Source organism: Nasonia vitripennis, chromosome 3 (assembly GCF_009193385.2).
Source record: "Nasonia vitripennis strain AsymCx chromosome 3, Nvit_psr_1.1, whole genome shotgun sequence".
Taxonomy (NCBI): Eukaryota; Metazoa; Arthropoda; class Insecta; order Hymenoptera; family Pteromalidae; genus Nasonia; species Nasonia vitripennis.
This window is the reverse complement of record NC_045759.1, coordinates 8,790,548-8,815,519: the sequence shown is the minus strand read 5'-3', so window position 1 is coordinate 8,815,519 and position 24,972 is coordinate 8,790,548. Positions and strand designations below refer to the sequence as shown.

The following is a 24,972-nucleotide window of genomic DNA, read 5'->3' as shown; positions in this document are numbered from 1 at the left end:
GTCATTGTTTTTGACGTCGCCTGCGCGCACCGAGTTTTTCTTATCCCGAGGATCTTTACTCCCAATGTCGGCGGAGCGATCGCAAAGTGTTCTCTCGCTCTGCGGCAGTTTCGCGGTTTTTTTTTCACCGCACGCCGAGCACTCGAGATTTCCCGCGCGGCGATATTGTTTTATCCGAGAATTGAGTTTCTCTGAGGGCTGAGCGATTTCGAGTGTGTTGCGGATGAAGTGAGATTCGCGAGAGGTTTTGCGGGAAATTGTTTGCTCTCACGCGCGAATACCTTGCTTATGCGGGAAAGAGCCGCGTAGAATTCGCGTTATGAATTAATCAGGAACTCGGGATGAGCCGAAGATTACAATACCGATATAACAGCGTGGTGCTTAATAATTTTCGTAATGAATTCGGAATATTGGTAAGAAAAACACAGAACAAACCCGCGCCTGGGTCCATTATCTTTCCCAATATTCCGCCGCCGACGCCATTCGAATGCCTTGCGCGCTGCATTACCGATTCGCGAGTCCATTAACCCGTTTTAATTATGCGAGAATAGACGCTGCCGCCGCACCGAGAGAGCAGCTAATACCGAGTTCTGAATAAATTCCTCCGCACGCAACATCGAAGGCTCGCGCCGACCTTAATCCCGTCAGCTTTTAAAAACACCCGAATGTTTATTCCACTTCCCTATAGCCGACAATCGCACATCGTTCATTAGGAAAATCCTAAAGAGCGTCCCACACGGGATTGCATTTCACTCGGGGCGTATAGGGAGTCCCTACACGTCCGCCACCCTCTCTCTTCCTCGGCGTCTTGGGAGGCGTCTAGCCGTTACAGCTACGCTTGGCTCTACACGCGCGAGAGTCGGAGGCCCGTCGAGGAAATCACGATGAGGAGCTTGATACCTTAATATAATCCCGGGCGTGCTGCACGCAGAATGGCCGCCAAGGCGCCCGGCCCGAGAGAGAGAGAGAGAGAGAGAGAGAGAGAGAGAGAGAGAGAGAACGAAGTCAATCGATTTGCCGTAATGAATAATGCAAATGTAAGCAATTTGCGCGATTTCGCGCTTGCAAGCTCTCAGCCCCCTCCTTTTTCTCTCCGGCGGCGTTGCTTTTATCGAGCGCGACGAATGCAGTTTCTGTCTTTACGGGACTATATTTAGCTGCTTGTTAAGTTGCCGGCGGCTGCAGTTTTGTTTGCCGCTCGGGCGGTAGTTGGACGGATTCAGCGCTGGTTCTGGGATTGCGGAAAGTTTGCGATCGGGATGATTGGACGGTTGAGCTTTTTTCGATCGATTGTACTTCGTGGTGTCGCGATTTCAACGGGCTTTCAATACTGATTTCGTAGTAAATGTTGCAAGACTAATCAACTGATTTTGATCAAGTTCCCTCGAAGATCTATACGTCACCTTCCTTCGATATTCGATTCATTACCTGTATAATTTCTCGTAGTCGGAAAAATAATCGTTCATTTATACGATCCAACTATTCTCGTTCTTGGATCCAACGATGCAATTATCAGCAAGCTGCATTCTTCACGAGGCGTTGCTTCGTCGCAACCAAAATCTCCGCGCAAGCTTACGATCGATTCAACGAAACCTTTCAGCTTCGTACACCGCGACCGACACAGTCGCGTCGAGTTACATCTCCCGAATCCGACTATCAAATTTCGGGGGCATTCCCGAGGAGTCGTATAAGGCTATCGTCATCCTGTTGCTTCAGCCCATCGCAGGTAGCTTTCAAACTGACTGCCGTGAGCTCCTTTCTCCGCGCGCTGCACATGCGGTCTGCGATCTCTCTCTCTCTCCCTCTCTCTCTCTCTCTCTTTCGGTTATATACCGCGCGCAAGCTCTCTCTCTCTCTCTCTCTCTCTCTCTCTCTCGCAAAGTCAAACGTCAAAGAGGCCTTGGTCCCCGCGCGCACAGTGCCGCACGGTTCGCGGTTGAGCGTCATTCGTTCAAGTTTACTGTCATACGTATACGCGTTGGTCTGACCGGCTGCAAAGCTCTGCATATAGCGTGCGGGCGAGAAAGGCCATTCGGTACTGCAGTGAGAGAGAGAGAGAGAGAGAGAGAGAGAGAGAGAGAGAGAGAGAGAGAGAGCGTTAGAACCGCAAATGGTGGGCGCAGATCGATAAGCAACCATCGGTCGCGAGCTTCCTCAAGGGAATACATTTCTATAGTTTCGCTCCTCTGACTGTGTGTGCGCGGGCGTATATTCGCGCTTGCTTATACAAGCATCGCGCGCGCAGGTGCGAATGGCTCAGGCTGCCGGAACACCAGTGGCCAGAGAGAGAGAGAGAGAGATATAGGCCTATGGCGCCTGGCGATAATAACGGCGGCGCAAAGTGATTTTGACATCGATTATAACGTAGCATGCGAGTCATGCTGGTCGCGTCAAGCCAACTGTCCTGGCAAAGGCTGAGCTACGGGATGAGCTCCGGCTCTGAAGCTTTTGTCGGGCTCTTTGGCTCGCCTCTTGGAACTAAGACCGGTGATGAAGCTACGCGCGAATTCAAACGGAACCCATCCAATTATTTATAATTCTTTTACAGATTCTTTTTCCTTCGAGGCACTCACCGGCGCTTTGAAATAAATCTACATATATTTTATCAACCGGTCCGGGGTACGCGCGTAGAACCCAAGAAAATTTATCCACGTTGTCGCAAGCTCACCGCAGCAATTCGTATAACCAAAGGCCGATGCGCGCACAGTGTTCTGTAATTCCGTTTCTCGCTTGAGCCGTGCGAGCAAATGAAGAAGCGAGCGTATGGCATATAGATGGGACTGCAGCGCGGCAGGAGTGGAGAGAAGGCTATCCGGTAAAAAAAAAAGCGGAAAAAGCGCCACTGGCACAGGAAAGAGAGTGCAGGTAGAGAAAGTAGCAATCAAAGCTAGCTCCACCGACATCAATTTTAAACGACTTGATCGTTCGCGAGAGCTTGAATCCTTCAAAGTTCTCGAACCCGTCGCTCTTCTCTCCTCCTCTATCTATTTCTTTCTCAGCTTAGCTTCTCTCGAGTAGATTTTTCGTACGGATGGTGATCGTAGATCAAGCGGCGGCGCGCACTTTGTCCTAGCTCTAATACACGGTTGCGCACATCTCTGCGGCAACGTTTGCGCTGCGAGAGCTTGCGGTAATTAAAGCACGACGAGGGAGAACAAAATTTACGTATTGGATATTGGGCTTCGATTAAGCGGCGACGAGTTTGAAATTATGTCAGGAGTACATCAGGGATGGAATCGAAAGTCTGCGAGTAAAGATTTTCAATAACGATTTTGTATAATTTATGTGAAGTATCGCAGGTCGAAATGTCGATGGTATCTAGGTGGATGTATTTTTTATTGGGTGTCGAGAACGTACACTTCAATATTTGACATTCACATCATTGGAAAGAGACAGCCATTGTGCAATAGAGGAGCTGCAGCCGGGCCAACAATACGTGAATTAGTCCTCGACATTAGGCTCCATCCGAGCCCATACGTTATCTTCTTTTACTACTTCTCTTACACCTAGTGTCGTCTGCGCGCAAAGAGATCAGTGCACTAGCAGTGAAGAGCTTCGCATCGGCCGTTAAAGGTTGAGCCTTTCGCCTTATACGAGGAAAAGCTCTCATGAAGGATTTCAAGCTCGAGCTTGCAATGGTCATTCGATTTTATCTCTCGTCCGCTTGGAACCTTCTCCCCCTCTCTCTCTCACTCTCTCTCTCTCTCTCTCTCTCTCTCTCTCGCGAGGTCTATACACAGACAACTGGACGCTCGTCGTCCGGATTTTTTCGCTCGCGAGGATTTCTCCCGACAATCGAATTAAGAAAGATCCGAGAAAGAGGATAATTTTTTTTTCTCTACTCACATCGATCTTCACGCCGTCGATCGAGTAAACCTGCTTTTTCGAGCTTTGTGAAAAGCTGAAGATGTGAACGTTGTCTTTGTACCAGGTGACCGAGTGCAGCTTGTCCGACTCCATGTCGTATCTGAAATCAGAAGAGCGATGGGAATGTGAGCTTTTTTCACATACGTATAATGTTATCGGACAAAAAAGTACTCTATACGTGGGTGTACATTTGTATCGTCCAACTTTAATAAAAGTAACTGACATCGTATGAGGCTATAACGCGGAGCGGATATATCCTCCACTCAGACGAAACATTAATTCTCTCTTCACGAGAGGGGCGATGGCTCGCGCGCACGTTGTCGAGCTATCCCTCTCTCTCCCTTTTATTTTCGCGGAATGTGCGAGCCTGCTATTCGTTTTAACGAAATTAGTTTTCCAGAGACGGCGGGGTTTCCGCGAAGCTTGCGGAATCCAATTGACAGACGAGGAGCAGAACTAAAAGAGTGTGAGAGAGAGAGAGAGAGAGAGAGAGAGAGAGAGAGGGGGAGAGAGAGAGACGTGGGAAACCGACATACAATTACGCGTGTCGCGTGACTGATTTTTTTGTTTCTGTTTTTTATAGATACTCGTCTCTTTCGATGTTTAATTGGTCATTTGCTGCGAATGCAAACCCCCGAAATTTTCGACAGCTATGGAAAATAATTATTCTTTTCCGCTCGAAATCGACATTTTCACATTTCGCGAATTACTATATTCGCAGCATTGTATCATTTATAGCTCATGTGCTAAATTGACAAACATCGAACGGACCGCCGCTATCCGCAGGAATAAAGTTTTAAAAATACCCCGTCCTAAATTTATGTGGGAATGAAGGATTGCGTGGACAGGATTTCCACAGAGAATCGAAACGCTTAGTTTGTAGCTGTATATTGTAAGAATGCTTATAGTTGTCTAGGGTTTACATTGGATGTCGTCCTCGTCATTGCTAGTCGGTTGACAGACTGAAACTCTCTGTCGCGTCTGGCCCTTTTCCAGACCGACGCTTTCGGCCGGCGGCGTTCCTCCCTCCCTGCGCCCCTGCGGGCTCAGGTACGTTCGCTCGGAGGGCTTTGGGACGTTCCGTCGGGACTCGGAGTCTGGGTTTTCCCCGTGACGCACTTCGGCCGTGCGGGGGAGGGAAAGCGTCGCTTAGCCTCCCCACATTTATAAATTCAATATTAAATGTCCTCGAATATAAAATCGCCGCATTAAAATCTTCAGAATTACAGCGCGTCCTTTTGACGCATTGTTGAATCATCGGTGCGCTGCATGTTTGAAATAAATCTCGAACAAATCGTCGAGATTAATAAATACGTCGACGTTTTCACATCGCAAGAATCCTCTCTTAAAAAAGTGATGGTCTTTGTTGTGAAGCATTTAATACGTGATTCTGATTGGTTGCTGGTTGGTTGCCTAGGCAACGAGATCAGAACCGCGCTTTAAATTCATAACCCTCAAAACAGTCATAACTCATAACCCTGGTAGAAATGTTTAAGGTGTTTAAAATGAAATGTGGAAATCTTGATAACAGATAAAATATATGTAATATAACTAGCAAGAAATTTTAGTAAAAATTAATCATTACCAAGAGTGTGTAGTATTCAACATGTGTATTGAAAAGTGGCACACCCTAACCCTATTTGAAGTAGTAATAAAGTGTGTGAATATTATTTAGTTTTTTTTTTTTTGAAATGTCAGTGAGAAGTTCAATTAAAAGGATAAAGAGTTTGAAGATATGCTGTGTCTCTGTGCCCAAAGTTGCCCTCGGTGAGGTTTGAGAGGTGAATTTAAAGAAAAGTTAAGTATCCGAGTCAGTAAATTTAAGTCTATCATTATACAATGCTCTTTGAATTGTAAAAAGGCTACTAGACAACTAAAATATGACACTATGCCACTTCCTATGCTAGCTAGAAAACATGTAACCAACATGATTATGATTTAACTGTTTTCATTAATATTTTCACATCGAGGCCCATATGAATTTTTTAATTTAGCGTATCAAATTTTGCTTGTAGACAGTTACACAGAAACTACCATCTCTAGCACATTGTATTTCTGGTTTCTAGCATATTTTTCCATGGAGAAAGTGATAAATGTTTTGGCTTTTTTTGTCAAGGTTTTAGGTAATTAGAATTTTGACTTTTAATAGTTGTGAGAGATTTTGAGACCGATACCTGTTTCTCCATTTATGCATTTTTTCTCATTCGAAAACTAACAGGTCTAGAAAGCTCATATTTTGCATATAGATTTCTTTTGTGATTGTGAAAAGATATTTAAAGTTGAATCGACCTTAACTGCAAAACTTCTGATTTCGACTCGACACTGATGTTAATGCAAACTCATGCTATACGACGAATTATCATGGGTGTTGTAGTCGAACACAAAAGTATTTCAGTTAACGTTGATTCAACTTTAAAAATCTTTCCACAATCACAAAAGAAATCTATATGCAAAATATGAGCTTTCTGGACCTGTTAGTTTTCGAATGAGAAAAAATGCAAAAATGGTGAAACAGGTATCGGTCTCAAAATCTCTCACAATTGTTAAAAGTCAAAATTCTAATTATAATAATGCCTTGACTAAAAAGCTAAAATACTTATCACTTTCTTCATGTAAGAATACACTGGAAACCAGAAATACAATGTGCTAGAGATGGTAGTTTCTGTGTAACTGTCTACAAGCAAAATTTGATACGCTAAATTAAAAAATTCATATGGGCCTCGATGTGAAAATATTAATGAAAACAGTTAAATCATAATCATGTAGGTTGCATGTTTTCTAGCTAGCATAGTAAGTATCTGTGTAAAATTTCAGTTGTATAACTTTTTTATAATGCAAATAAATGGCATTGTAATGATAGACAAACCCACTGACTCTTATACTGAACTTTTCTTCAAATTCACTATTCAAACCAATGATGACGACATTGAGCATTATTAATATATTTATTAAAAAATAGTTTTGAGGGATTTAGTAACATCTTACATGCTTATAAAATATTATCAGACGTTAGTGTGCCAACCAACACTTATGGTAGATTTTCTACCAGTGTTATTAGACAGAGATAGAATCAAGAGCGCGCGAAGCGCGCCTTCATTCCTAGTTGGTTAAATTTTCACTTCGCTCGCATCGATGAATAAATTCTCGTGCATTTATGCCCTGCAGAGGAGACGACGGCGCAGTAGAGAGTCGCAATAATCCGTCACACAATAAGCCCGTATTGATCATCGCGTCGAGTTCTCGTAAACACACCGTCGACACAGCGACAAACAAGAGCAACATCCCCTAAACAGTCATTACACGCTCATTTTACGCGTCTAATAGTCGAGAGAGAGAGAGAGAGAGAGAGAGAGAGAGATGTGTGTATGTATACGTATAACACGTGCATTAACAAAAGTAAATCGAGCTGTATACGCGTCACCATACACTGCGGGTGTATCGTAACATCGAGGCAAAGTGCTGTTTATTATTTCCCGAGGACGACGACGACGACGACGACGGCGACGGCGCGAAAATGAAACTCGATATCTTTAAGGCCCTCGATATAACTGCGCGCTGCAGCGGCTCAGGATATAGCTCCTTCGTAACGCTCGCAGCTCTGCCATTATCCTTTGTTGATCGGTAAGCGAATCATCGGCGTTGTTACATTGCTCTCGACTATCGGCTTACGCGAATCTGATCTTTCGAGGTGACGACGCCGCATGATCGGGCGGAGCGATCGGTATGAGAAAAACGATAACGCACGTGCGCAGCGGTTTCGAGAAGTGTAGAGCCGTGTAGGATAATATTTCGTTGAGGGAAGCACCTTGAAACTGAATTCGGAGTAAGTAATGACTTCGCTGGATGTGTATGTATTCTGCTCTGTGTATACTCGAGGAAGCCGCGCAGCAAATCAGATTAAAGGAATACCCTTATTGCGTCAAACTTATGCAAGCTTCGTATCGAGACTTCCGAACGAACTTAGCCGCGAGATTTCAGCGGTCCAGAATTTTGTAGACGAGAATATTTAACTTATCCATATACGTTCTCGCGCAAGCTCCCCGACTATGTTCTCAAATTCCCCTCGTGCAAGTTTAAAAAGCTCGTAGTACACCGTTACCCGTCCGCAATCATGTCCACTCATCCGCATAATAGCCGGGCAGAGATCACGGGAGCGTTTAGCATTAATTGATTGGCCGCTTCATCATTCATGCAATACACTGTCCGGACACGCTGGTGCCGTGGCATCTGAAATCGACCTGCAGCAGCAGCTAGACGCATCGTCTCGAAAATGCCCCGGTCGCATTCCGAAAGCTCCTTCTAATGCGGCCGTAGAGACGTGAACAGAGAGCGTTGAGAGGCCGAGCAAATCAGGGGGCGGGAGGGATAGGTTCAGAGAAGCAGCTGACCACTCGAAGGAGAACCAGGGAGTCCAAAGTCACGGACTGCATTGACAGCGAATTCGCGGATCGAAGGACTCGATCTCGAACTTGAGAGCGTATACTACTCGAACGCTGCGCGAAATGCATGGAGTTTATGAAGCTATTGAGCTTTTGGAGGGTGGTGTGGGTGAAATTTGCGAGAACTAAGGAGCGCTTGTTTGGAAGGTATGGATTTGTTGGGGATAGTTTCGTCGCGGGCTGCTCGATTAATTTGAGTTATACGTTCACTTATGTTGTTTTAATGAGGGGCGTTGATATATCACGTCGATTTAAAACTTTGTTGACAATATCGTTGTGGTAGCCCCTTAAATCAAATATTACTTTTATCGATCCAAATCCACGAACCACAAACTCATTCCTCATCTGTGTATTTGTTTATTTCATACGTCTGTCTGTCCACGCAAAAAACATTTTCCACTTCTGCATCGAAGCAGACGTAGCAGAAAATAAAGCTCTCCCTGAAAATCACGCAAACATCAGATTTTTTCCTCTCTCTCTCTCTCTCTCTCTCTCTCTCTCTCTCCTCATAGACTACAATTTCCTCTCCACCTGTCTGCAGCGCGCGTTTCTTTTTTCCCATTCGTGGTCCAATTGACACTGCGTGTTTATTCCCAAAGGATAAAGCCCACACACTTGTACGTCGATCGAACGTGGATTTTCAAGCAAATTAAATACCGATCGCAAAGTTCCTTCGACTTTCAATTTTCGACTCGAAAGCTTTGCGACCCCTTTTTCTCGCTTTTCAAAAAGTCTCGCTAAAAATAGCCGTCAAGGCGGCTCACGACACTCGTCATGAATAAATCCGAGCGGTCCCACACGTATTCTCTGTAAGCCTAGCGTGAGCTTGCATTGAATCCAACTCCCTGGGAGTCTTGCAGAGACACGGGGCACATATAGGCCACACACATGGCATAAGCAGCTAAAGCGGCCGCAGAGAGAGAGAGAGAGAGAGAGAGAGAGAGAGAGAGAGAGAGAGAGAGCTGCACACATTGAGTATAATTGTAACGCACATACGGAGAGGAGAGCTCGACAGGTCGCGCGTATTTGAGGCTGTCAGAAACGATAATACGAGTGGCAACAAGCCTGGGCGCGTTAAAGATCTGTCAGAGCCGACATGACGCGACGTCCGGCCGCGCGCGGCAAAAGCAAAACACGACGCGCAGGTTTCGCGAGAGAGCTTGCACAGAGAGACGAGAGAGAGAGAGAGAGAGAGAGAGAGAGAGAGAGAGAGAGAGAGAGAGAGAGAGAGAGAGAGAGAGACGAGAGTATAACCTGCAACCGTGCCAGAACACGCAGAGGGCTGGCCTGACTGTTGCGTACATACGTACGTACCCAGGGGGTACATTCGGCTGGAAGTTGGAAAAGGAATTGCTGCAGCGCCGGCGCACGATTTCAGCTAGCAGCAAGAGAGGGAGAGAGCTCTGCATCCTACTGGGATTGATTTGCATCCTCTGGCTCATTTGTGCCGGGGTCGTGTCCTCCGGGATTCCTCGAGCCCGAGCTCATTCTCAACATTCGATGTTATCTCTCTCTCTCTCACTCGCTCACTCGCTCACTTGTGCCCTCGTCGTTGTGTCTCTCTCTCTCTCTCTCTCTCTCTCTCGCTCTCGAGGAAGCAAACGAGTGTCTGTGTATGTGTCAGTGGATTTGATGCTTTTTTTACGGCTTGTTGTTTCTCGGAAGCAGGTTTATTCAATTGGCACGCGCTGTTGTGCGCATACTTCTTCCGTTGGAGCTAGAGGAATGTAATTATCGAGCGAGATTTCTGGATTATTTTTTTTCTTTTTATAGTAGCTAAGCGGTACCGTGAATATTCTTGTTTTTGTACTCGGTTAGAATTTTTCGGATGAAAGGGATTATCTGATTATTTTCCACGAGTTGAGCTACTGAATTCACGGAGGAGTTTTTGCGCTTTCCGAGAACTTTCGCTCCGAAACGCGAATTAAATTTAGAAAATTCGTTCAGTTTTCCGACACTAAAAAGCGCAGACATATTCACATTGTAACTTTTTTCGATAAATGGAGCTTTCGAGAGATGGCTTATCAAATTATTTTTCACTTGAACTGGAAACGTAAAACCAGAGCTCAATTTTTAGGACTTCGGTATTTCGGATACGTTATTTTTGCAGATAAATAATTAATCGAATAACGAACATGACCAATTCACCCGATCAAACTAGTCGCTATATATATGAGCTCTCGATTAGCCATCAGGAGGACAAGACAATATCTTTAGAATAGACTGAGAAACAGTAATTTGCTCCTCCGCTGACTGTATTAATATTCCAAGTGAGCTGCTGCATACATAGAGCCACCGGGAATCTAATTAATAGTAGATGTCCGCCCCCTCGCTCTAGTTCCGGTATTAGATTCACTCACTCGGAGAGTCTGAAAAACATAATCAAGATTCATCTCATCGCTGTCAACCAGTAAGCGAAATTCATGATTCATGGAACGAGAAACGTTAGCGTCGATTAGTACACATTTTGTAAATCAAAAATGGTTATTTAAAAATCTACGAAAACGAAATAAAGATTCGGCACCGGCGAATTTCATCACGCGGATAGTTTGGAACTCGGAAAGCTCGCAGAAGTGCGTTTAATTGAAATAAGTATGTATAAGTTGAGTTTGTCCAACTATAACTGGCAAAGATAATATTACGCTTTCGTATATCACTGTAGCTTTTTGTACAATAGCTTTCGCTAAACTATGCATAACGTAACAAGTCCGCAAGAAAGTTCAAATTAAAGCAGCGACGTACATCTCTCTCGAAGCTATTATACACACCTTCGAGCTCGTCTCATACATATTAACGAAACTTTACGCATTTTAATCAACAGTCGCCAAAAATCTTTAAAAATCTAAATGCGAGCGCGCATAAACAATAAATCCCCCGCATATACATTCTCATCCAATTAAGCGGTAGCTCGAAGCGTGTATCGCATCGAAGCGCCTTTGAAGTACCTGCGCAGCTCTCCTTGAATCCCCCTGTTGCTGAGCCTCTTTTTTTTATCTTTTCCAGCCGAGCTCGCATCGCAAAGAGGAAAGGCAAACAACGCACGCGCGCGCGCGCGCGTGTGTGTGTATACCTCTGATGTGCAGCGTATACAATACCGACGCGAGCGCATCAAACACGCGCGCGCGTGTGTCTCGCTCTCGGCTCCTCGAGGCGCGTGCAATTCTAGCCACCTAGAGAGATGAAGATGGGGGGGGGGGGGGGGAGATATGGAGAGCTGAGAGAGACAGAGCTCTAGGGCACGTCGTGATATTGTTCACTTATGCGAGATTAACGTCGCATATTGCGCGCCCTGCCAACACGCGTGACATCCGAACTATTCGGCGCGAGGCCAATTGCGATTCGCCGCCGTAAACAGCGGCGTTGCTGTTATACCTGAAATCGATTACGCCATAGGGTTGCAGGATGTTTAGGATTAAATTCACTGAGGCTTTGGATAGGGCTGAGAGTTGCGAGAGATTTAATTCTAACGCTTAATCATTTTAGCCGATTGCGAATTCAGACTTTCGATTGTATGCCACGAAACACAGTAGCAATCTGTAAGTTTGAATTAATTGATCGACCGACTGAATAAAAATAATCTCTTTTTTACCTTAACCAAAAAAAGAAACGCACTCCCCGCATCCGCTCGAAAGAATTGAATTAAACATTCTTCAATAAAAAACAAAACCAAAACAAAACAAAAAAAATTGTACTCTCCGCGCACGGCCGATTTGCACAATGCTCCTGTATTCAGGTTGGTGCGCGCGCGTGGGCAAGATCCTCAAAAATAAATTATGTCGCGCGGCGGCGGCGGCGCGCGCTACAGTCCTGTGGGAAATGAATTACTAAAAAGTACGGCTCTATTCTTCCGGCGAAAAAAGGGGCTATAAAAAATTTCATATCCTTCCGATGCTCGCTCGAAATAGACCGCAGCGCCTCTCTCCGTATATATCCACCTACACACACGCATCTCGGTGCTCGTGTCCAGTCACGTACAAAGAAAATGATCGCAGGCGATTAAGGCTCAGCCCCTGCGCGCAAAAAAGGAGTGAACTGGCAGTCAAGAACATATACCTATATCGCGAGCATATACACAGTGCTCAGTCATTTAATCATGTTATTTTCATCGTCGCGGCCTGAAACTTTTATGAGAGCCGCCGGCCGGGCACAAGTGAAAGGGTCTCGAGAATAGATAGAAATCTCCGCAGAGATATTACTGCGGAGTTGGCACTGCGGAGGGGAGAAGTCGTTGGGACATATATATATCCATACATAGAGCGAAGGAAAGTGCGAAGAGTAGAGTGAGAGAATGAGAAAAGGCTTCGCAGACAGCCGTTCAAGCACGCGAGAGCCGGGGCTCGATATTAAATTTTAGATTCGAGGGGATATTTTTACTGACCTCGTGTATATATTCATTAATCGACCCGCCGACACTGCACATAATATATAGTCGCACACATACGCGCGCTCTGGCTTCGGCCAAATAAGTAATAATAGCCGACTAGATGTAGCGCTTCGCTAGTGCGACTAGGAATAGAACTGCCGTTTCGCGCGATTCCGGCTTGATTAGCACCGCAGCGCATTTGGTAATTGAATCGATTATATTCTCGCATCCTATACTGTATACGCGTGAATAAATAGAGAAAAATTGGCGACTAACAAAATTACTCTTTATCGTCAATCATCAGCGGTGATAAACAGATTTATTCTCGACGAACAGTCCTATATTACAAGGACCACTCGGGCTTCTTAATGAAATCGTCCTCGTCGGCGTCTGCGAGACGCAAATTCGCAAGAACGTGCGCCACTCTCCGCCCCCGCGCGCGCTGTGTCATCATAAAGTTCGGGATTTAATGGAACTCGCTCGGAGCGCTGCAGCCTCTCTTTTTCTCTGATATTTAAGCTTTTATACCGGGCAAATTAAATTTCAGAACTCCACGGCAATGCTATTACGAGGCTAATGAACTGCGCAAGTTCCAGCTCGCAAGCTGCAGCTTTTTCGGCATCGGTATACGATTCGTGGAGTTAATACTTCTGAAAAGAAGAAAAGCTCGCGTCTGCGGGATGTTATACGGATATAATAATACTCAGTGTAATTGGACGAGAGCTTGCGAAATTACTGCAATAACACCCTGGCGGAGCAGCAATTCGATTTCGCGAATTATCGTCGATTTTTAACCGCACGATCAATACAGCTTATATATAGCTTTATGATAGATGCAAGAGATGCTCGTAAATTTCGAAAACTCGCGAGCGCGACGTTTAATTAACAGATCTACGAAATAATTTGAAATTAATTACGCTCGAGTCACATACACACACATATACCCATCCGTTGGTGTATATAGCAGTTAGCAGCGACGACGCGTCACTTAATTACGCTCGCGGAGCCTTTAGAAAATCGTAGTTTGGCATTGCTGCGTCGGTGTAGTAGGAAACGTCTAAGTATAACAGTGTGTACACACGATATATACACTTGCTGCTGCTGCTGCGCGAAAAGCGCCTGTATATACAGACGCACGTTAATGAGTAAGTACCGACGTAAGCGGAAGTAATTGAAGGAAGAAACTCATCCGGCGGCTGAACAGCCGCGATAAATTAGCGAGGGAAATATCTCGAATTCGACGCGATATTATTATTCGAGGCTGTAACGGCGCAGTACGGCGAATTCACTCTCTCTCTCTCTCTCTCTCTCTCTCTCTCTCTCTCTCTCTCTCTCTCTCTCTGGGCAATCGGATCCAGTCATCGGTGTAGTCGGTTATCGATATTCGATCGGTTAGTTAATATTGTTTATTATCGAGAAACTATAGTCATAGTTTGTTTTCGTTTCGCTATGCGAACGCTATTATTTCATAGTGCACTGATATATTTTGAGGCCATTGAGAGATAACAGCGACGATCGTCGAGTAAGCGTGAGGGCCGACAGTAGAGCAAACGCTTTGACCAGCATTATTTCCGCGTGTATTCGCAGTCCGACAAAGCAACTCTCTTGCATGATTTACGTGCCCGCAACGTTAATACCTCTCTGCGCGTTTAGATAACGTGGAGCTGCTCTTCCGGAGCTTTCGCGGGAAATTAAATTTTCAGCGATCGTCGCCGGCAAAAAATTCCTTAAGCACACATCAGACGCGAAAATGCACCAGACACGAGTCAAACGTCTCGCCTACATGTTATATAAAGGTAGGAGAATCGGAGAGAATAATTGAATGTCGAGGCCCTTACCGAAGCAGATATTGCTGACTTCGTGACAATGGTGTGTATGTGTGTGTGCGTAGCTCGGGTTATTGTGAACGAGTCGCGTCTCGCTCCCCGAGGCAGAAGCTGAGCTAAGCTTTCTTAAGGATTCTTCTTCTTATATAGTTCGTACTGATATTGGATTAGAGATCCGTTTGCCGAAGACGCGCGGCGAAGAGAACTCGATGAGGACGAGATGAACGAAAGATGATAACGCTGACGAGTCCTTAAATATTTCTTGCGCAGGAGCTTTTCGCGCGAACGGCGGCATTCTTATCGCGTTATTTCTCCTTGTTTTTCACCTTCGCATCACATTTTACAATTTCCTAATATTTACCGAAGCTTCGATCTTACGACGAGATCCAATTAGCAGTTTCACGTTAGAGCCTAGGCCAATTAGTGTGTAGCATCAGCGTCACGGTGTATCTTACGCCGCAGCGCCGTGTCGCCAGGAGATAAGGGCGCATACGTTCGAGCCATTGTCTCGAGACGCCTTTTTGAGAGAATCGTGCGTGTGCGTCACGGATGCTCTCGAGTTACCCGCTATTTTGTTGCTTTGAGGGCGTCGCGTCTGATGTGGCTGGCTGAGAAGTACACTCGATGTTAATTGGCTTTGATTTGATCTTCGCTTGTTTGTCTGGGGTGAAGAGAGGTGTCGGTATCTTGTTACGGGCGCATTTTTAAACTGTTCCAAAGAACAATGTAGATGTCGTCCTAGTCACTCGCTCCCAATTACCGATTAGTTTATTAATCGTTCCCCATCTGCTATGATACAAGAAAGTTGGGAAAAACTTGGACACCAGAGTCACTCGACTTATCCGCGGCGCGTGTATATATATATATATATATATATATATATATATATATATATCTCAAGGCGCAAGTCTGAAGTAATTAACACGATGACTCGTTAAAGTTGGGATATGCTGAGTGAGGGAACATCTTGTTCTTAAGAGCTGTTAAAAGTTATAAGAAAACAGAAAAGTTGGCAGCGGCGGTGGCCGCGCGCAGGGAAAAAAGTCGAGGGATATTTAAAAGCAGTAAAAAGTTCAGAAGTGAAGGACATAAAAAAGTTTTTTTTTAACGCTCAACATTCGCAATCTCCTTTGCGCATATTATTATAAAATACAATATTTTTTACCACACACTCCCCTAATAAAATATGCTAATCCCGTCTTCAGTCAATATTCTCATAACGCCCGTCGTAACTCATTCAAAAAAAGGGAATTAAAAAAAAAGAAATCGGACCACCCGAACCAACAACGATAAGGACGCACACGCATCTCGAGGCTTATTACGATCGCGTATACAGGGATGAAAAAAGAGGGAGGGGGGGGGAAATTTGCGGTCGCTTGCTCGCGTAAACACGCAAAGTCTTAATTAAAGGGCTCGTCAGCGGCAGACATAAAAGCCGCTCACTCCATTCGACTTCGGCGAGACAGATCGTAAAGAGTCACATAAGACGGCGCGTATGTCAGTCACGATGTCGTTGAAGACACGCGGCTACATCGACATGTACTTTCACCCTCTCTCTCCCTCTCCCGCTTACGCGAGCACAGCCAGCCCATAAATGGCTGGGGCTATCTCGTAAAGATAACGCCGAGATAGACGAGCTGAACGTGAAGGCGAAATTTCTAAACTGTTCTCTCCCCACTATGCGCCGAGCGCGACTTTATAGCGATGGCCGAGAGAGAGAGAGAGCGCCGATTTACTCTCTCGGATATGACGCAAAGATGGTCGTGCGCGAGAGAGGCTTTATTTATATGCGATTCCGCGCGAGAAATCGGCGCGCAATCTGCGAGCTAGATATTGGAGACGTATTTTCTGAGTGTGTACGTGTGTAGGATTCGTTGTTTTCCCATAATTATACATATGGCATCTACACTTATCATGGTAAAATTGTATGTAGTATGGAACCTGATTCGAAAATATTTTTAGCTTGAAGCTATATGAAAAGGATAGTTATTCATAAAATGGAAACTGCTCTTTTTAAATAGATCGTCATTAATTTTTCTCATCGATTATCAATTAGTCACTGCCACTTATTAATTGAATTTATATTATTTTATTTCCGAAAGCGCAAAAATGAATCCGTCGAACTGCTCACTGCGTATATTTTTAAAACTATTTGAACAATTCATTTTCTGCGCGCTAGAAATTAAAAATCGCTATCAATTCCAGAAGCATCGATTAAAAGCCATCCACGTCGTCATCCATCGTGAAGAAAGAATTCATCCCCCCCTCGAATTCAAACGCGTCGAAGGGTCGTTCGACATTCCCTCGCGCGCGCCCTCTCCTTATATAAAATACCATTACAATACCTCGGCTCCGGGTTAAAATCGCTTCGTACACCATCGGACGCTTTTTTTTCCTCGTCCTTCGTTTTATTATCCCGGCGCGCAATTCCCATATTTCCAGCGGCGTACGGTATTAGTCCGTATAAAAAGCGCGAGTTTACGTTCCGGTACTTGGTCGCACGCGCTCGAACGCAGATGCATAACGCGAACCTTTTTCTTCGTAGCGGTGGTACACATGTATGTATAGGAGGAAAAGTAGACTGGCGGAGTCGGAGAATCAGAGAAGGAGTAGAGGGCAGGCCCTCATCTCGTCTGTCATACATTCGATGACGAAACGTTTCGGGGGCGCGACGACGTTCTGCTGACTAATAGTGTCGTGCGGAAGCAGCAGACTTGTACATTTTCTCGCAGAGGATGTATACTATAGCACGGACCTTTTCCTCGCCTCGAGTCTTACGTAACGCCGCGTCGTCGTCGTGGCAATTTTTCGCCAAGCTAAGCTATTTTTCGAGACGCTCTTTCTCTCGATGGCTTCTCCTTGCGTGATCGTCTAGGATTACGAGGCAATTATACGAAGAACAGACGTAACACTCGATTTCTCTCCAACATATTCTCCGCGGATCTCCTACACGGCACATCCGTTCGAGACGAGATAACTGCTAGCGAGCTTTTTTTCGAACGAGCTTGCAACTCTATTAATTCATCCGGAATAACTCGACGAAAACAGGATGGAGGGCTAGAAAGGGGGAGAGAGACGGCGAGTAATGAGCAGCGGGAGGTGATAAAGTATTCAGGGAATAATTAACTTCAATCTCAAGCTCGGCGATGTATCAGCATTCTTGCATCGCAAATCACAGCGGCGCCGTAGATATATGCATGCGCTCGGAATGATAACCGTCTCTCACGCAACCCTCGCCCTTCGCGAGAATAAAGCCATTATACGCGAGAGAGTAAGAGAGTGAGCGGAGAAAAATTGTACATCTCTTTCAGCCTCTCGTCTCTTCATTCTCCGGGCACTGCAAACTTTTCTCAACTCCCTCTGCTTTTCCTTACTGCGCGCACACGTGCGCACCGAGACGTTCCGCATTTAACGCCCCCCTGCCCCCCCCCCTCTCTCTCTCTGTCTCTACGAGCTTTCCACGAACTCGTACTCTCCAAATCCACAATACGATCGAGAATTAGAGGGCGATTTCGCCGGCAATAAACGTGGAAGATGTTACGATGGAAAGTTGGAAGTGGAAGAGAGAGAGAGAGAGAGAGAGAGAGAGAGAGAGAGAGAGAGAGAGAGAGGGAGAGAGAGAGAGAGGGAGAGTACTACTAGCCGAAAGCGATTCGAGTCATGGGCCGAGGCGCTTAATTTTCTACCTGCAGCGCGGCGGAGCTCGAATTTTCCCTGCAGTGAGTGCGCGAGCGCGCGAAAAGTATTTTACGAAATCTCGTTAAAGAGCACGTCCCTTTGGATTTATGTAGATTGATATAACGCGCGAGAGAGTTACAAGTAAGTCCGCGCTTTGTGCGCGCGAGATTTTCCCTTGGCGAAAAATAAAGTTGCGCCGAGATTTTTTGTCTCCCTCTCCAAGCTATAGTATAGAAATTTGCGCGCGTGTGCCGCCCCGCATCGAAAATTCTTGATATTTTTCTTGAGCTTAATTAGAAAGCTCTCCTTCTCTCAAGATGTTTCAGCCGAGAGGAGAACAAAAAATAACAGCGTAATAATTTAGGCTTCTCTTCAGGGCCATATTATTTCGAGTTAACGAACTCTCTCGCGGAGCTTGCGAAAAAAGGAAAAGGGAAAAATTTTTAAAACTTCGCCCAGCCGCAAAGGGCCGGGTGACTACTATTCATAGGGCCAGCGCGCGGAAGAGTCGAAAAGCGATTTCACGCTTGCTATGCTGTGCAGGAGAGGGAGAAAAAAAGCTCGCGCGGACCTCCGGCTATAGGGTATGGTATAACGCGAGACTGCTGCTTTGCAGCGGTTGCGAAAACTTTCGGGGAGGCCGTGGCGGCGGTGCTATTTTTCATTTTTTATATTTTCGACGTATACTCCCGCGTAACTCTTTTCCCGGCGAAATTCCGACCTCGGGAGAGATTAACCGTTTCTAATTAAGAGCGAGATTAATATACGCGCCGTGGAAATATCGATCGAGTGCGCAGCTATATAGAGCGTACAGCCGGGGGGGGGGGGGTACAACTAATTTCTTCTGCTCTGGAATCAAAGAAGAGCTGGTTTTCGCTCTCTTTTATAGCGCTGAAATTAAAGCTGTTTTGTAAATACGCACGAGTCAAGGATATTAAAATTATAAGAGAGAAAGAGAGAAAAAAGGGTCGAAGAAAGCGAGCGAGACAAAGGGGGAAAAAGCGATGCGCGTATGCATAGGAAGAAGAGAGAGAGAGAGAGAGAGAGAGAGAGAGAGAGAGAGAGAGAGAGAGAGAGAGAGAGAGAGAGAGAGAGGGAATGAGAGAAGAGCGTATAACGAGAGAAAAGAGAAATCCAAAGGCCGAGATATTGGCCTCACGCTCGTTGGCCAAGGCAAACACTGCGTGTCGGAATTTCAATTGGAGATGGCAAGCCGTCTTGAAAAATAAGCGTCCCTTCCGGCAGCCGGATGCTGAAAAGGAGCGCCGCACGGCGACGACGTCGTTCTTTTGCTTCACTTTCTCCTCTCCGTCTTTTTTTAATGCACACATATCCCGGTCATACGACCCTCGATGGTCTTCTTTTCGCGTGTGGCTCTGCAGTAGATACGCCGCGTATACCTGTATACACACGAGACATGCCGCAGTCGGTGCAAAGCTCGATGTTCCATGGAAGCTCGGGGCATCGAGGCCACGGCCTAGGACGGCGAGGCACGAATAAGACCTTGTAAAAGTCTGTATAGAGATGCAACGCACACACGCGTACGCTTGACGTAGACGCGAGCCACTTGAGCTCTGAGGTAAGGAAAAGTATTTTCGATTTGACTGCGGCCTTTTTACAATACTTTTCAATTATGCCAGCTATTCTCTTACGATTTTGCACTTTTATTGATGAAATAATCTACGCGAGTGGAATGAAATTGAAATTGTATGTATCTGGTAAGTAAATTGTGTATCTGAATTTCGTGTAAACCTGCAGTGAAAACTTCGGAACATTTTTCACGTCTCATCTCGAACGTCACAACTTTCTCGAGTTTCTCGAATTATTACGCAAAAGCGGGAGTTTATATAAAAGTTTGAAGTTCGAACTTTCGTAATACGCCACATAAATCAAACTTTCCTCAAATTCGCAAATCTTATACTAAATAAGTACACTGTACCACTCCGAAAATGAGCTGAAAATCTTGCGGAAAGAAATCTAAAGATGCCAAAGGCTCTGCATGCATTCGTAACATTCATCGCATAAATCATAAACGCGCCGAAAGTATAACGAAAGGAACCTGCGAAAATATGTGCGACAAAAAGGGGAGCAAAGTGCAAAACTCCACAGAAGCTTTCATTCAGGGGGTAGGTGAGTAGGCCCAAATAATACAAAGAGTGGTAGCAGGCACTATGGCAAAGGTGGACAAGTGTCCTCTCACCTGCACTCCAGACGCGCAGTCGCACCTCTCCTGAGGTACGGCGGAACGCTTAACTCGAGTATCTTCAGAGCTCCGACTGCTGAAACATAAAGAAGAGCAAAAGAACTTTAGTATGAAAAAAGAAGAGAGAAAAAAGAGGACACACGTATACGTGTATGCAAACTCCCGTCGTGCTAGTAACACATTTTCAATGCACACCCCCTTTATCTTCGCATCTCCCTATATACGTTTGAGATAAATTGAATTCATGAGATATTTGTGTCAGTAGCTCGTTGTAAAAATGTACAGAAACAAATATTCGTTTCTGTAACGCAATCGATGCACCGAATCCTTACGAAGCTTATCCTATCTTGTTACGGAATTTTTATAGCGAGTTGAAATCCATATCGCAGAAACGTCAAGAATTCGATATTCGAGAAAGCGAGTCTTTGATTTCGAGTTGAAATCCATATGAATATTATTGGCGATTCGATGTACACAACGATGAAGTATATAATTAAACGAAGATAAAACGGGGACAGAGGTGAGATGAGAGAAAGTGCGGCTGCAAGCGGAGTATACCTTAAGTTCGCAGTGAGCGACTACGGCTAATGAAATTCCTTACGATTCATGAATAATTTCGTTAGGTTGTCTCGAGCCGCTATGTATGTATCAACATGAAATGCGTCGTGTATTCCCCTTCTTATTGCGTCCTCTTAAATCGTCTCTCCGTTTGCTCATTGATTGACGAGAGATAGCATGTCTCTGCGTGATTTTTATCGTTGTATAAAAAAACAGCACCAGCAATTTCAAATTCAACGCGACAAATCCTCGAATCCCCAGCGCACTTATTTTCCCATCTTCCCTCTTATTAATACTCGAGCACGAAAATCCCCCATGAAAAAAAAAACGCTAAAACCGCTCTTACCCCTCCCCCTAGTTTTTTTTTAAACCCCCGCAATAAAGCGGTTGCAGTTGAGCTTAGTGCGCTATACTCCACTCTTCTCTCTTCCTCTCTCTTTCTCTGGCCCACGGCTATTCTCTTTCTTCTTCGTGCGGCACACACACACACACACGAGAGCTGCAGCAGCGGCGTATAACTAAATCAGCGGGCGCAGGAGTAAGTTTGCGCTCCGACTCAGCGAAGCGGCGCGCGAAGGAGCGAGCTTGGCTCGATCGCGGCACTCTGTGTATATCCCTCCCCCCTCTTTTGACTCGAGAATTAATTGCGCGGCAGTTAGACTTTGAGTAGCCCGCCGCTCTTCTCCCGTGAGCTTTCCGAAAATCTACTATCTTTCTGTATACGCAGAAGCGTCGCAGCTGAGGTTGACTGCAGCGAAAACTTGAGCGGCAGTGTGTTGCGGGGGCGGCAAGAGTTCTTCACTTGTCTCCGCGCGAGTTGCCCCTTTGATCAAGAGCGAGGAGATAGAAGTTGAGAAATCTAGCGTTAAAGAGCTTTCTAAGCGGCGCTTCTTTTCCGCGAGCTCAAGTTTTTGCACGACGCCACCGAGGGAGCAGCTTGTTTTGTTTTGAGGGTGAAAGGGGGGTGAAAAAATTATGATTACGCGAGAGGGGACCGCGCGGAAAAATGCTTTCGAAAACGTCGGCTCGCTATCGCGCGAGAGCTAGCTGCCTTGCTTGATGGGAAAGTTAAGAGAGAAGGAGAGAAAGAGAGAGAAGCAATTAAAGTTTGTGAAATATTGTGAAAACGTTGGTGTGAGAGAGAGAGAGAGAGAGAGAGAGAGAGAGAGAGAGAGAGAGAGCTCGACCTGTATAGGCTTGTATACGGATCTCGCGCGCACTTAGCGTAAGTGAGACAGAGAGAGAACGAATGGCGCAAAATTAACCGTCCGAAGTACCGCTGGCGCTGTACATTTTTTTGCTACCTCCTTTGTTTCACGAGGAGGAAAATTTTAGTTCGAAATTACGCGCTGCCCGAAGAAAGTTTGATCGCGTTTCGGAAGGATTACCCGCGCGAACCAGTAGTAAAGGGCGAGTACGGTCAGACGCGGAAGGGTAAAAAAATTAATCGTTGGCAAAATTAAATCAGCGTATACGGGGACTCGCCACCTAATATTATTTTGATTCTCGGTTGCATTCTACTTGCAAATCGCTCGTGTAGCTTTATGCAGCGGCGCTTGTTTGTCCCGCGCGCGGAGAACGTCAAAGTGCACTTGATAAACTTTGGCCCGACGTGTATCGCAAATGTGCAAATGCAACCATCTATATACATGCATACGCGTGCGCGCGGATGCGAGAAAACAAATAGAGAGAGAGAGAGAGAGAGCCGTGCGCGACGAAAAAATGGGGCAGACTCGCGCCGCATCGTAAAGTAGCGGGAGTTGCTGCAGCCCCGGAGAAAAGAGACACGACGGGACGAGCTCGCGTTTTAATTTCAACTTATCTGAGTCGAGCTTGTGTATACATTGAGTGTGTCCGGATGAAACTTGCTCTCGCACGGAGGGAATAAAGGCCAGTGAAATAACTGAAATTTATACACGACGTCGTATACCTGTTTTCGATAGCCGTGTATACAGCGGTCGAAGTTTTCGGCTCGTTTGAATTATACAACGCGCTGCAGTAAGGAACGAAACGAAGCGACTATATACGTATGGAGAAAAGAAGGGAAATGCAAATTCCAGAGTCATTTGGCGGACGTGAGTCAATACACAGCGCTCGAGAAGGAGAGAGCTAGTCGTCTCAGCGCGTAAGTCACGTTCTCCGATGAGCAGTTCGCCGAACTGGCGAGAACCAAAACAAGCCCCTACCGGCGGTCCCCCCAATAAAGTCCTCTCCCTCTGGCCCTCACGGATGGAGTAATTGAATTGTTCGGGTCGAAGTAGCGTCCGATTATCCGGACAAGACATTCCCTCTCTCTCTCTCTCTCTCTCTCTCTCTCTCTCTCTCTCTCTCTCTCTTGCTTTCCAACTTCGACTCGCTGAGCGCGTTCAAACAAAGGGGGATGCAGGGGGTCTATATAGCTCCAAGGGGTGGGGGGTGAATCGCGTACAGCTCCAACCTTATCGTACTTTCAAAGACCTTCCAGCACGCGTGTCCCGACAGGTGGCTCGATGTGTGTGTGTATGTTTGTGTGTGTGGCTAGTCACGCTAGCTGCAGGTCTATACTCTCTGAATATTTGTTTCCCCCGCGCGCGCTGTCTTCGTGAGCTTGCGGGGCGAGAGAAAGCGCGCGCGGATCCCTAAAACGTTAATGTATTGAGATTCCTTTTTACGATTAGAGCGCGGCCGCGCGCGCGATTGAGATTTCCATTTTTTTCTCGTTAATCAGCGTTGAAAGGAACAGCGGAGAGGGAGATAAAGTCGCTCGGTTATTTAGTCAGCCGCTCTGGTTCGCCCCGATTTTTTTCTCTCCCTTTCTCGGTGCGGAGGGTAGAAGCCGAGTGTGCGGCGTATTTGTACCGCACGCTAATGCGGGCTTATTCGACGACGAATCGCCAAACGATGACAGCAATGAGGAAGTTCATTAATTCGTGAAAGTTCATAATCCTCGGCGAATCAATTCTATATCATCGTAATTTCGTAATCTCTCCTCGGCAATCTGGCCGCGTGTGTAGTGTTGTGTGACGGCGGGTATTTTTCATAATTAGTGAATCATCGCTAGCTAACGCTAATGAATTATTTAAATTTCTCTGCTAAATTTACACGAATTTTTACATTGACGATGAACACGCGAAAATTCGGACGTCTCTCGCTCGCTGTGTGTAAAAACGTCCCTGGAGGAGGGAAGTCGAAAAATTTTGTCGACAATATTTTATGGGGTATTAGTATCGCTCATCTCTCAAAACGTGCCCGCTCGACATAAATCCCAGCAGTGGTGGCGGCGGCAGCGACGCGAGCCGAAACTTTCACAAAAGTCAAAGCTCATAAATGTAAATCCGGCAACGTTGACTGATAATAAACCACAGGTGACAAAGAATTATGCGTTTGGAAAAAGCTCGGGACAGAGGGCGCGTCATCATTCGATAATTCAAATCAGCTCTATAAATCCCAAAGAGCTTCGCGACACGCACAAAGCCAGTCTCTTCCGGATGTCACTTTCCCGCCCCGTGCACGCTTACGCTCGAGAATATAAAGTCTCTATCTCTCTCTCTCGCTCTCTCTCTCTCTCTCTCTCTTTCAGGGGGGGCGAGCGTCGCACGAGCCGTCAACTTTTCCCCGAGACTAAATAATTCGTGCCGCTGGCAAAATCGATTAGCATAAGAGATTTTTCATTTTCCCCGGCTGTCTCGGCTCCTTCTCTCGGCCGTTAAATATACTCGTGTGTGGGTGTATACGCGGACTGCAGCGCGTGTCGAGGAGCAGTATATTTCTCCGCGCCGCACCTCGAGACTATGCGGTGCTGTGCGCACACTTGTGCTAATGGGAAAAGCATAAAATAATAAGAGACGCGCGTATTGTTCGCGCAACACGATCGTGTCTGGGCGATAAACCAAATTCGAGGAATAAGGACAGACGGCGCATTACGATCCGATGCTATATGTACGAGGGACACACTCGAACTCGACGAGATTTAATCTGTGCTCGCATAAATACCCACGAAGCTTTATCCGCGGACACCGCCGGCACGCAGTGCGTCCCACAGCGATGCGTGTCGCAGAA

General features: G+C 45.9%; 1 protein-coding gene across 2 annotated transcripts in view; it reads right to left on the bottom strand.

The window, feature by feature from the left end:
• The window catches only part of LOC100679985 (cell adhesion molecule 3), a 60,054-nt gene that overhangs the window by 19,204 nt on the left and 15,878 nt on the right, over positions 1–24,972 (bottom strand). Inside the window, exons 3-4 of one of the 2 annotated variants that reach the window (XM_031926305.2) lie at positions 20,374–20,452; positions 3,847–3,967 (exon numbers count right to left, since the gene is read on the bottom strand). In XM_031926305.2, coding sequence (XP_031782165.1) covers positions 3,847–3,967; positions 20,374–20,452 — 200 coding nt within the window. The remainder of the gene's footprint in view (positions 1–3,846; positions 3,968–20,373; positions 20,453–24,972) is intronic. The other variant, XM_031926306.2, reaches the window with a different exon arrangement.